General features: G+C 40.1%; 1 protein-coding gene across 2 annotated transcripts in view; it reads right to left on the bottom strand.

Annotated features, from left to right (window-relative positions):
- Positions 1–14,281, bottom strand: part of F13A1 (coagulation factor XIII A chain) — a 407,127-nt gene that overhangs the window by 56,954 nt on the left and 335,892 nt on the right. For both annotated transcript variants that reach the window (XM_069103537.1, XM_069103536.1), the window contains one exon: positions 10,488–10,626. In XM_069103537.1, the coding sequence (XP_068959638.1) occupies positions 10,488–10,626 (139 nt within the window). The remainder of the gene's footprint in view (positions 1–10,487; positions 10,627–14,281) is intronic.

The raw sequence follows: 14,281 nt of genomic DNA, 5'->3' as shown, positions 1-14,281 counted from the left end.
CAGACAAGTCTCAAAGCAGAGCATGTAGCCATCTGCATTAGCAGGAGGATGTTCCTCACTGAGAGTTCCCTAGATCAATGAAATTACAGTTCTGGTTGGTGAGAAAACTCCCTTATATGGGTTGGTGCCTTCTCTACAAATTTATAGTCTAAAAAAACTACCTAGAGCACCAAGGAAGTTAAATGACTTGCCCAGGGTCACACAACCATTGGGGTCAGAGACAGGACTTGAAACCAAGTTATCCTGGCTTTCCCTCTCTGTACTATTGAATATACCATACCACTATACATATATGTAAATATATCTTACATGTATGTGTATGTTTGCATGTATATATTTACACATATGTTTTGTTTGTTGTTTTGTCAATTATCTGTATCTGACTCTTCATGACCCCATTTGGGGTCTTCTTGGCAAAGATACTGGAGGGGTTTGCCATTTCCTTCTCCAGCTCATTTTACAGATGAGGAAACTGAGGAAAGCAAGGTAAAGTGATTTGCCCAGAGTCTTCTTTCTCTCTCTGCATGCATATATGTATTATATGTGTGTGAGGGTATATGTATATACACACATACATTTTATGTATATGTACAATGTGTATGTGTGTATATATATATATATACACAATGTACACACACACACATATACATACATATGTATGCAACTAGATGGTACAATGGATAGAACACTAGGTTTGTAATCAGGAAGACTCATCTTCCTGAGTGTGAATCTAGCCTCAGACACTTACTAACCACGTGATTCTAGGTAAGTCATTTAATCCTGTTTGCCTTAGTTTCCTTATCTGTAATATGAGCTGGAGAAGGAAATGGCAAACCTCTCCAATATCTTTGCCAAGGAAACCCCAAATTGGGTCATGAAGAGTTAGACATGACTGAAAAATAACTAAACAACAAGATACGTATAGATCAGAACTGTAATTTCCTTGGTTGAGGGAATCCCCAATGAAGTAAATTCCTTCCATCAATGTAGAGAAATGCCTGCTTCTCAGCTCCTTGTAACTCCCAGTGAGGAGCCTTCCTCCACCAATGTTACATCATCAATGACTATCAATGACACTTTGGGTAAGACATTAGACCACAGTCTTTGCATACAGAAGGTATAACACAAGCGGGTTGTGTTATGCTTGACTCCCTTGCTTGGAGGAAGATGGCTCATGCCAAAGTATTTTGTTTTAGAGAAATTTTATATTGTTTGCTGGAGGCAGTATGACATAGTATATATATATATATATATATATATATATATACCTTGGATTTGGATACAGAAGACCTCAGTTCAAATTCCAGGTCTCTCACTTACTAGGTCTGTATCCTTGGGCAAGTCACAATCTCTATGAGGCTCAGTCTCCTCATCTATTAGATGATGATAACAATGATTATGATATCTATCTTGGGGGGGGGGTGTAAGGCTGCTATGAGAATTCAATGAAATAACATTTGTGGAACACTTTGTAACTGCCCTAAAACACTATATAAATGTGAGTTATTAGTATCATTCTACCTAAGCATTTCTTGTGTTGACAAAATCAATTCTCTCTATTTACTCTGCATGTGGAAGAAATCCTTTGAAAATCAAGCCACTAACCACCTCCCTTGCTTCAGATAGGATGTGAGAGAGAGCAAACCTTCTATCCAGCTGGAAGAGAGAAAAGCCTATTCCTAGCATGGAAAGTGCTTATTCTTAGCCTGGGGTATGTTGCAGAGAGGAGCTGAGTAAGAATCCAGCATGGGGAAACTGGATCATTTCCCAGCTCCTCCCAAGTCACATCTTCAAAGTGTGGCTCAATTTTTAAAAGAGTATTCCCAGACAGATTCAAAAGATAAAAACTCATTCTGAAAGTCAAATAAGAATGATCTTCAGATGATTTCCCATTTAGCTTCATCCATATATCTGCTTCCCTCAGGGGAAAAAATCAGGAGTGGATCATTCACCTCCTGAGGCTTCCTTATTTCATTTATTTGGTCCCACTTACCAAGGGTGTATTCCTTCACATACTATTATCATCATGAGGGAGTCAGTCATTCAATATATATTTATTTAGCACTTACTAAATGCCAGGCACTGTGCCAAGTTCCAGGAATACAAAGAAAGGTAAAATGTAAAATCCTCACTCTCAGGGTACCCCCTCCTCTTCCAGGTAAGGAGAATGATGGTAACTGTGTTTGGAAGGAAAGGTCTTTCCCTAGCCACTTGTAAGTTTCACCACCTGCTTTAATCCAGTTTCTGTTCTATGATGTCCTTTATGAAACGAGGTGACCCAAATTGGGTTATTAAGGGGAGGTCTTCTGATTCTTGCCTCCCCAGGACACCTGCATATACCCATTCACTTTTTTGAGTGTGGTTGAACCCTGAGCAAGCATCTTCATTAAACTGTCCACAGTGATTCACAGATACCTTCCCCCAGAGATTACAAATAATTCAGAAACCATCAGCATACCAGGGACAAGTTGCTGAAACTAGTTCTTGGAATGTGTGTTACCTTGTACTTGTCTACACTCAATTTCATTCACTCCCAGGAGGTTCAATAACTCCGGTCAGGTGTGTTCTTTTGATGGTTTACCAATCTCCTCTCCTTCTGACTGGATGAAACATCCATTCACTCATTCACTCACCATTTATAATGAAATGATGGTGGGCAAAGGACTCTTCTACATTATATGGAAAGGTTGGAAAAATCCATTAAGGAGCTAACTATGTGCTGAAGGAGAATAGGAAAATCACTTCCAGAAAGGTCATAGGAACAACTGATGATGATGATGATGAAGATGATTATGATGACTTACATTTATTTAGTTATTTTTTTTGGAGAGGGGAAGGCAGGACAATTGGGGTTTAGTGAATTGCCCAAGGTCACACAGCTAGTAAGTGTTAAGTGGCTGAGGCCGGATTTGAACTCAGGTCCTCCTGACTCCAGGGCCTATGTGGTACTCTGTTCACTGCACCACCTAGCCGCCCTGATGACATGTTTAGATAGCATTTTAAGTATTTGCAAAGTGCCTAGTACATACTATCTCATTTGATCCTCACAACAACTTAATGAGGCAACTGATAACTATCTATTATCTCTATTTTGTAGATAACTAACCAAGGCATAGAGAGATCAAGTCACTTGCCCAGAGTCACATAGCTAGTGAATGCTTGAGGAAAGATTCAAATCCAGGTCCTCCTGTCTCCAAGTGAGTGGTCTATTCACTATGCCTCCTGCCCACTGTCTCTCACCTATCAAGAAACATAGAGTCGGGCTTAATGATGTACTAAATGAGAGGAGAGGAAGACTGAATGGGGAGACTCTTTTTGCAAATCTGGAAGCAATAATATTTATAGAATAGTACCTAGAGTGAGGAAAATACATTGCAAATTTTTTTTTGTCCTGATTTGTGATTTGATTGAGGAAACTCCCCCCCCACCAAGAACAAATTGGTAGACCTGTATCTCACAGCATTAGAAGGAAACCAGGATGATAGGTGACTTCCCTAAGGTCACACAGACAGTATGTACAGAGGCAACATTTGAACCCAGCTCTTTCTGACACCAAGGCTAGCTTCCTATCTTCTATGCCATGTGAGCCTTTATGGGTAGTATGCAGTGCTTCTTAAACTATGGGTCACAACCCTATGTGGGGTTGTGAAAAATTTGACAATAGTCAAAGGTTTCTGAATGAGGAACAACCAAAAATTAATTAAAAATCAAACAGGTAATGAATCCAAGGTGTTTCTAGGCAGTGCTTGCTGGCATTGCATCCTCCAACTTCAACTTGGTTCTGAACACAAAGCATGCACATTTTGTACTGTGCATTCCCTCAGGTCACACAATGGCCAACAAACACTGTCAAAACACTAAAAGGGGTCCTAGGTGGAAAACATTAAAAAAAAAACCCTGGAAAAGTAACAGAGAGAAGCAATGGGGGCATAGTTAGGATGTTAACCTCAGAGTCAGGAAGACCTGAGTTCAAATCCTGCCTCTGACACATACAGGTTGTAGTGACCCTAAACAAATCATTGAACCTTTTAGAGTCATCAGCAGCTCTCCAAGATCATAAGTTGCAGAGAAGGGTTGATCAGCACAGGAAGAAGGAATTTCCTCATTCAAGAGTTTCCTGTGGGAATGAAACCACAGGTCTAGTACCAATACTATAAAGCAACCAATCATCAAAAATAAATTTTATTTGGTTTGTAATCAGAGAACAAACACACGCACGTTCATGTCTAATCTTATCCCCATCATCTCTGGCCCCAGTTCTGCTTCTAGCTTGATCTCTTAGCCATTGGAGAAGTAGACACAGTGGAGGACTGGTACCTGCTGGTGCAAAGAAATACCTTACAGACTGTAAGTGATGATGGGTCATAGATCAAAGGAGAGAGAAGAGCCAGATGGATTCAATCCAGAAAGGGTTCATGGCAGAGGACAACCTGAAGAATTGCTTTGGAGGAGGGAGGGGAAAGAGACTGGAAGAACAGAGGGAAATGGGGCATTTCATCTGGAGGGAGTGATAGTCACAAAAGCACAAAGTTAAGAGTGATCAAATCAGCTAAGAGAAGAAATCTATTTGACTGAAGCTTGTAGTGAGAAATACAATGATGAAAGATGGGGAGTATAAGGTGAGAGGAAGGGTTTACTATAGGCAAGGATTTTATCTGATCTTTTCCAGCCTAGGCAAACCCAAGTGATACTTTTTGGTAGCTAATGATGTAAGATGCAGAGTGATAACCAGGATGAGGTGAATGGGAGTTTGTCCCAGGGTGCCAACATCAAGGAGGGGCATGCTTCTTATGTGTGTCATTTCCTTGACCTGCTGCTCCTGGTTCAGTTTGGGGCAACCCCCTGAATAGAGAGGCATCTATAGATGGGTTCACAGAAGAAGGGGTATCAAAATCCCTAAACCCACATGGAAATAACCTCCTGCTCTTTCAATTAAGGGAATTAGGATGACATCCAGGATCTGTTTAAGTTGTTTCAGAAAATCTATACCTCCAGAGATGCTCCAGTCTCTCCTGGGAAACCAAGACAGGATGAAAATGCAAAGAGGCTTCCTCAGAACATGACTACCAGGAGCCCTGAGTCAGAACCACCTTCAGGTACTACGTCTCCAGGGAGTCACTTACAACCCTCATTAGATGGGGGAGGGCGCCCTCTGGGTGTCTGTGGCTTCTCTGAAATTGATATTAAAAGTCACCTGGAATTTGAAAAAAATCAAGTCTGTAGGAGTTTGAGGGATCAAGTGACTTTTGGCCTGAGATTTACAGAGGGATTGAATGTGGAGAGGTTCAGGGTTGCACAAAGTTTTAAATTTTCACCCCTCCAACTTTCCTTGCCTACCTAGTTGGCCCTGGGGAACGTCCTGAAATTAAATCTGGGATTCATCAGGACCAGTTTGAATTGAGATCCTCTAACATCTCTTGCAGACCTAGATCTATGGTTTTTGGTTCAGTGAAGGGGGGTAGGAGAAACTTTGGGCCAAACAATGAAACACAGTTTGCAAATATGTATATGGAAAAGACAAACATCATTGAGTTTTAAACGTGGAAAGAATTGCAGTGCACCAATTGATCTCTAACTTACTGATGTCACTATTTCCCATAATGATGTGAATCTCAGCCTATCCATGCCTGCCCACTCTGGGTAACTCTTGTTTGTGGACCTTATCAACATAGTAATAATAATAGGTCACTTTTATTTAGTGTTTACTATGTGCCAGACACTATGCTAAGCCCTTTGCAATTATTTTCTTGGTCCTCACAACCACCTTGGAAGGGAGATGCCCATTTTACAGTTGAGGAAACTGAGACAAACATATACGAAGTGACTTGCCAAAGGTTCAATATCTAATTTAGTCTGAGGATAGATTTGAATTGAGTTCTTCCTGACTCCAGACACTCCGTCCACTGTGTCAGCCAACTGTCTCTCAGTAAACCACAGGGAAGTCCACCAAAAGTGTCAAAGGTCTTTTTTGCCATTGCATGGATACCAAATGAGCACCCAGATTGTCTGTTGGTTAATTCTCACTCTAGCTATGTGACAGGATCCTCTTTTTGTTCTGCTCATATTCATCTATAATGGCATCCATTACTCTGTTCTGTGCAATTCCTTGTGTGTAATGTATTGGGAAGTTAGGTGTCTCAGTGGATAGAGCAGTGGCCCTGGAGTCAGGAAGACTCATCTCCCTGAATTCAAGTCTGGCCTTAGACACTTACTAGCTGTGTGACCCTGAGCAAGTCACTTACCCCTGTTTGCCTCAGTTTCCTCATCTGTAAAATGAGCTGGAGAAGGAAATAGCAAACCCCTCTTTGCCAAATCTTTGCCAAAAAAACTCCAATTGGGGTCACAAAGAATCAAACAAAACTGAAAAATGACTGAACAAATATAAATCCTGGGGATACAAAGAAAATAAAAAATATCTCCTGTTCAAGGAGCGTATATTCCAACCAGAGTGACAGCATGCAAGTAACTGGATACATGTACAGGATATATACAGAGTAAGTAGGAGGTATTCACAGAAGAAAAGTCTGGCTAATGATGGGGGTTAGCAAGAAGTGATGGGAAGGGGCTTCCACATAAGGGAAGATTTGAGCTGAGATTTGAAAGATTCCAGGGAGGCAAGAAGATGGAGGTGAAGGAGGGAAGGCATTCCAGGTATGGAGGGACAGGTATGAGAGAGCACTGGGGATGGGGAACAGCAAGGAGATATAACTATATCTTAATGAAACTTAACTTAGATCGAGATCTTAAGAGTGTGTGGAGGGGAACTGAGTTAAAGAAGTGTGGAAAGGCATGAAAGGGACAGGTTATGACAAGCTTTAAATGCCCGACAGAAGACTTTAGATTTAATCCTGGAGGTAATAGGGAAACGATGAAGTTTTATTAAGTTGGGGACAGGGCAACATGGTCAGACCAGGCTTCAGAAAGATCATTTAGAGGACTGAGTTATAGGGTGGTTTGGAAGGAGAAGGAACTTGAGGCAGGGTCCAATCAGAAAGCTATCGTAGCAGCTGAGGGAGAGGCGATGAGGTCCTGAGCTAAGGTGGGGTCTGTGTGACTAGAGAGAGGCATGTGAGGGATACCGTGAAGGTAGATCTGACCCCAGAATGGATATGTGAGGAGTCTCAGATGACACTGGGATGACAGGCCTTGGTGACTAGGAAGACAGTAATGTCTTCTGGGAATTATCTTCATAGAGATGATAATTGAACCCATGAGAACTGATGAGATCATCAAGTAAGATGATAAGGAGAGGAAAGAAATGAGGGTCTGGGACAGAGCCTTGGGGGAATACCCCTGCAGAGTAGATATGACTCAGATGAAGAAACAGCAGAGAATAGGAAGTGATGATCAGAAAGAGAGAGCTAGTTTATAGCTCTGTCAGAGAGGAGGCAGGATTTGGGAAGGGAAGATGAACAGCGGTTACTGTTGTCTTTAACACCCTACCTAGCATACCTCTACTGACCATGTGCAAGTGTCTAAGGCGGAGGTGATGAATGGAGGAGGGCACAAGACGTTGTCCGGAAGCATGTCCAGTTAGCACTATGCATGAGCAGACTAGGAGCTACCTGTACATGGTGATCAGAAAGATTTCATAAGGATATCTCTTAAATCTCTCCCACCACCAACCTAGGAAGGCTCCTGATTTCCTCTTGTACCTGCCCCAAAAGTTACATTAGAGTCTCCTTGCTGAGTTAGAAAACAAAGGCAAAGGCATAATCCAGAGATGGGAAACCTGCAGCCTTGAGGTCATATGTGGCCTTCTAGGTCCTTGAGTGAGGTCTTTTGACTGATTACAAGTTTTACAGAACAAATCCTTTTATTAAAGGGATTTGTTCTGTGAAGTTTGTATTCAGTTAAAAGGCTGCACTTGAGCACCTAGAGGGCCACATGTGGCCTCAAGGCCCCAGGTTTCCCACCCTTGCATAATCTCTAGAAGACCATTGTAAAAATTCATGATGTCCTTACCTTAATCTATTAGCATAAATATTTCATTAGTAAGTTGAAGTTATAGGGGATGGGGGAGGGGAGAAGAGGGGAAACTAATAAATAGGAAAGTTTCGATTTGGGAGATAGCCTGGGCCACTGATACCCAACAAGTCCTGCATATTAGGGAGGAGAGGTGGGGCAGCTTTGTAGAGGGCACCAAATAGACAGTGAGGCATAGGGGAAGAAGCAAGAAGCATCTAAGCTAGAGAACATTGGCCACACTACGTTTTGTCTTGGAAATGGTTCTGGATTCAGACTGTCTCTTAACATGTATACCATTGGTAATATACTTAATCTTTCTGGTATTCATATCTAAATTTAAAAGGTTAGACTAGAAATCGGGAGTTTTTACCCTAAAGTCTATAAAGATATTTTAAAATACTTTGTCTAAGTTTTCTAAATTTAACTTTTTATTCCTCCCCTCCAATTACATGTAAAAGCAATTTTACCACGCTTTTTTTCAGATTTTGAGTTCAAGTTCTTTCCCTCCACATTAACCCTATTTCAACATAATGGCTTCTTTTATTTTTTATTTCATGCACTTAAAAATGTTTTTCTGAGAAGGGGCCTTCAGATTTCACCAGATCACCAAAGGAGTCTAATGGCACACACACACACACAAAGATTAAGAATCCTTAGATTAGATGATCTCCAAGGTCCCTTCCAGTTCTAAGCTGTGTTGGAACACCTAACCTAGGCACTTGGGAAGGGGAAAGGCCTGTGGGATGTGGATGTTTGTTGGGTATATCAAGATGTAAGGTATATCAGATGTAAGAAGGAAGGAGAGGAATAGAGGGAAATAACTGGGAGTTGGGGGCTGTTGGAATGAATTTGTAAGATTTCTTTGACTATGTGTTTGTGTGTACAACTGGAGGAAGAGATAAAGTGTTGAATGCCTAAAATTCTTCACTCTACCCCTTTCTCAAGTCCTGGTGGGCCCTTACAGCAACTACTTTGTTCTGTTTTTATTCCATCATATACATTCAGATACTTTACACTGCAAATCTCTCTTTAAAGTGTTTCCTAAATTGTCACTCCATTTGCTGAGGTCAGGCTCCCTTCTTTCTACACAGCCCCTCAGCTTCACTCCTCCTCAGCTTGCTGTAGCCCTTAAAATGAACCAAGCTATGTTTTATTCATAGTAATGCTCGGCAGCTAGTACAGTGATTCCCTTCTTTCTACATTGCCAAATGAGCGCTCCCTGATCCTGGGAGTTAGTGCTACTCTGGCAACCGTTGGAGTTGTCTGTAACAGAGAGAAAATGGAGCACTTCTCACTGTTAATTTCTCTTCGGACGAGCTTCTACCTTCTCATCACCCCAATGTGGACGTCTTCACAATGGTGGTTTACCTTTACTGCTTGCAGAGTACAACCTTACAAGTAAAGATGTTACTTGCTTGGAAATCCCCTATCTGTTCAATGCCTGGTAACAGCTAAAATTATGTCCCAGTTTCCCCTTGTAAATGTCAATGTAAATAACCTTTAAGTTGGGACACCTGGGAAATTATCATTATTTTTTTCCCTCCTTGTCCAAATGTATTGGACTGAGAGGTCACAAGGTACAATATTTCTCTGGTATCTTAATGAACTAATCTATAGAGCATGTTGTTAAACAGATTATGCAAACTCCTGTTATGGGCAATGAGAGGCAGCAGATGGATGAGGTGATAGAAAATGGTCCCATGTCCACTATTCCCACTTTGCTCACATTTCTAACTGATGGTGATAAATTGGCGATGACCAACAATGAAAGCAGCTCCATTTTTAGATTCAAAGGACAACAAATAGATAGAAAAGCAAATCAGCAAAACAATCCTCTTGCTATCAGTTGCAAAAGAAAAGTATTAAGTCTAAAATAAATTCATTGGAGCAAATCCAGACACCAAATTGTGGTCTTTTCTTATTGTTAGGGAATGAATAATTGAATAGATTATAGACAATAGACAATAAATGAATAGATCGATAACTAAGAATTGTGCCTGCTTGGTATCCCTCCTTCCCTTGTTTTCTTCAAGACTCAGTTCAAAGACCACCTCCTACAAATATGAAGTCTTTTCTGATCTCCCTAGCTTCTAGTCCCCCCAGTTATCATTTACATATGTTATATCTGACATATATCCACATTATGAACATGTTGTCTTTTCTATCAATCAATCAACATTTATTACAAACAAGATACTGTGCTAAAGATCTGGGATATAAAGACAGGTAAAAACCAGTGTCCTTGAAGAAACTCATGTTCTAATGGGGGGAAGGGACTGTTTTCGCTTTGCCTATATATCTACAGCTCCTGGCACATATTAGGTGCTTAAATAGATGCTTGCTGATTGGTTGATCTAAAAATAAATGCATCAATCAAATATTTTTACACATGATGCTGAACCACTCTAAAAATAGTCAAGAGAAAGAAAGAAAGAGAATCTGGGCTGAGTTTCCTTGCTATGAATATGAACAATCATACCTATCAGTTCTTAGCAAATGTTCTTGAAAGTACAACTCACCACACTGAGTCCTTTGTAAGTTTGGGATTTATTTTCCCATCTTCATCCAGAAAGATGTCCATTTGCAAATTGGCATTATTATCATGGGCTGAGAAATAATTGGTGATAATTCTTGCAGGTATTCCAAGGCAACGAAAAACTAGAAAAACAAAACAATCAAACCTGGACTAAACTTCTAAAATTACCATCAGACATTAATAAACAGAAAGGGAAAAAAGTCCCGCCCAATAAAAACAGTAGTGTAGCACCATAATAAAGAGTTTTACTACATGGGTTTTCCTCCTACTATTCCATTAAAGAAGGAAAACATTGACTATTGATAATACAAATATTGATAAACCAGGTCTGGTTTCAGGACCTTCATGAAAAGAGCTAATCCAAAGAAAATGGAGCTAAATGAACACCTCTCACTTCATAGACGCCCATTTTCAGAGCTAGAATGGACCCAGCAGCTCTTTTTATAAAACTTCCTCATCTTATAGTTCAGAAAACCTGATATTTGTGACTTACCCTGTTCAACAATCTTAAAAATAAGCCCATGAAAGAGTCGGGACTAAAAATCAGGCTTCTCTTCTTACCCCTTATCCAGAATAGGGGAGCCAAGTTGGGGAGCAGTGGGAGATAAGGTTGGATAGGTCAGATGGGACCAGTTGATGGAGGGCCTATAATATTAGATTGCATTCATGATGATGACTACTACTACTACCACCACCACCACCAACAACACTACTACTGCTACTACAATTATTACTACTACTGCTACTACTACTACTACTACCTAACATTCATATAGCACCACCATATGCCAGGTACTATGCTAAGGGTTTACCTCATTTGATCCTTTCAAAAACCCTGTGATGTAGGTGCTATTCCTGTTTCATTGTTGAGGAAACTGAGGCAGACAGAAATGAAAGGATTTGCCCAGGGTCACCCAGCTAATAAGTGTCTGAGGTTAGATTTCAACTCAAGTCTTCTTGACTCCAGGCCCAGAGCTCAATACACTTGGTCACCTAGCTGCCCAAGTCAATTAGATGGTAAGTTCCTTGAGGGCAGGGACTCTCTTCTGACTTTTTTGTATCCCCAGCACTTAGCCCAGTGCCAGTCACATAGTAGGTGCTTAATAAATGTTGAATGAATTGAATACAATTGCAACACAATGTGAGGAACAAAAGATCACAGATTTCTAGCTAGAAGGGATCTGAGAGGTTATCTAGACCAACTTCCTCATTGTGAAGAAAATTATGTGATGATGCTATGTGAGAGAATGAAATAGAAGAATCTAATAACAGAATCCTGACCATTGTTAAAAAGTGTCAGTGATAGAAATACAAAAAATATTTTACATTCTACATTATTTTTATTACCATTATAATAATGTTAAACAGGCTTTTTGATATGCTAATGAGAAATGTCTTCGAGAATCAAGGAAGACTAAATTTGGAAATTAGGGTTTTAGAGAGCAGAAATCCAGTTGTTTTTCATCTTTGGCTGGAATTCACTCTGTTGCCTCTCTGTAGAGGGTGACACCAAAGATTCATTTTAATTGCTTGATAATAAATTACTCAGATGCATCTTTTGCCATATGTACCTATTGATTAAACTTAATTCAAATGCCCTCCCTGGCTACCAGGACTTGAGCTATCAGGGCTCATTGAAAATAATTCGGCTGACAATTTTAAGATTAATGACTGAGCTTGGTTCTTTCTTTTGCGATCCGTTAGCATATTTAACCAATGGCTGTCCATCCCCATTCAATAGGATAACCTTGGAAGTCTGTAATGGAGGACACTGTCAGCTGTCAGCCTCCTTAAATGACTTAATCCATAACCCCCAAACAGTGAGAGAGGTTGCCTCTTCCTTCTCTTTCACATGTTTACCTCTCTGTTGAGTTATAGTGGCTTTAAAGCAAAAGTTGTGGACTCTTCTGTTCTATTCCTTGAATCTTCCTCTGACTCAAGTCATGTTCAAAATAAGAATGACTCCATGGGTATCAACCTTACTCATAATTGTGATTGGGAGAAAGGTGGAATTTAGGGTTCCAGCATCCCTTTCTTCTTCCTTCTTTGTGGAATCCCCTTATCAAAAGGTACCTTACCTCCATAACAAGTGTTTGAGGGCCCTCTAGATTTCTCTCCATACTTCATATTAAAACCTTACAGGAAAAGATCTGATCATCCCATTCACAGTAATCTACAGATGATTGATAAAGATGAAAGTGTTATCATGGTTTGCATTTTCAAAGTCAAAGTCACAAACCAAAGACATTATGCTATAATGGTGGAATTTCAGGAATCATCCCTCACAGGGGGAGGTAGAAAAAAATGAAGGGGTAGGGATAGGATTATATTCTTGGCCTCACTGAAATAATTCCCATAGATCCCAGCCTATCCTCTTTTTAAGGGGACTCTCTATTGCATTGTATTTGAAGGTAAAGGGACTTGAGTCTGATAACTTCCAGCTGGCATATTTCCATGAAGCCTAATTTCCAGGGATTAGTGACAGTCCATGTGGAGCAAAGAGAGACAGAGGAAGTCAGCAGTTAATTAATGCCATTTCTCTTTTTCTGCCCTCTAGAGAAATTCTGAATATATATAATTCATCTATAGGTCACTAGATATTTCCACCCATCCTGCCCACCTAGGAATAGGACTTTGAGATCATCAGATTAAGGAGTCCATATACAAGAAGTATTTTTTCCCCATAGATTTATTGGCCAATTCTTTGACAGTCACAACCTTTAGTTGCAAGTAGACCATGGTATTATCACATGTTGCCCTGCTAGTGAGTATAAAAAAAGGTCACTAAGGGAAAAAAGAAAATCCATTTGACGCCCCATCCATTGAAAATTTGGCTTCCCTCACTTGTAAAAATAAAAATCAATCAATCGATAAAGTTCAATCAGTATTTAAATACAAAACAAAACAAAACAAACTAGTGATCTTTCAGAAATGGTCCCTAGCCTTCGATTGCTGCTTTTCTCCAAGGCAATGCAAATAGTACAGAAATGAAAATTCATTTCCAACTCATTGATCTTTATAGCAGCCTTATCAACCTCTCAAGTAATATGCAGTGAAAGAAATATGCTTTCCATACATTTCTTTGGGACTTTGCAAAAAAGAAAAAGCAATATCAATGCCAAAGTTATGCAAACGTTGTTTTTAGATGGTACACAGGGAACTAAAGAGAATTCTTTTCTGCCTCCATCTGTTCTCCCTTAGAGAAAACATACCAGCAGATAGGACAGTGGGAGGGAAGTAGGGAGACATGGATTATGCTTGAGGTTATGCTACCTAATTGCTCAAGGACCTTAGGCAATTCATTTAACCTATTTCTCCCATGTTTAGAATAAAGTCATCACTACCTGCCACTACCCCTTCCCTAGCAAAGGAGAAGAAATAATTGGATAAATCACCAACCCCTGCCCCAAGTTTCCCCTAGGAAGGTAATGCTAGGTAACTAGGAGACACACTTCATTTTGTGGTGTTTGAGTAGTTGTTTTTGAAACCTCTTTTTAAAAAACTGTAGTTTCAGAGATGAAAAAGGGTATGACTTTTTAAAACCACATTCCCATTTGGTCTCCTCTCTGAGTTCTCCAAATGTATACATATATAGAGAGTTGGGCTTTAAACAGGTCAGTGTAATCTTTGTGTAAAGAATTGTAAGACCGAAGAAACCTAGGAGCATAGCTGGCATTTTCATTCTGTATTGACTAAATCCTCAAATACTCACTACAGGAATGCTGCAGAAATAACACTGGGAAGCTAGGTTTCAGATGTAATGCTATATTGGTGAAA

Source organism: Petaurus breviceps, unplaced genomic scaffold (assembly GCF_028583685.1).
Source record: "Petaurus breviceps papuanus isolate PSGF00001 unplaced genomic scaffold, PetGlider_PUasm1.0 582, whole genome shotgun sequence".
Classification (NCBI taxonomy): Eukaryota; Metazoa; Chordata; class Mammalia; order Diprotodontia; family Petauridae; genus Petaurus; species Petaurus breviceps.
This window is presented reverse-complemented; position numbering and strand designations above follow the sequence as displayed.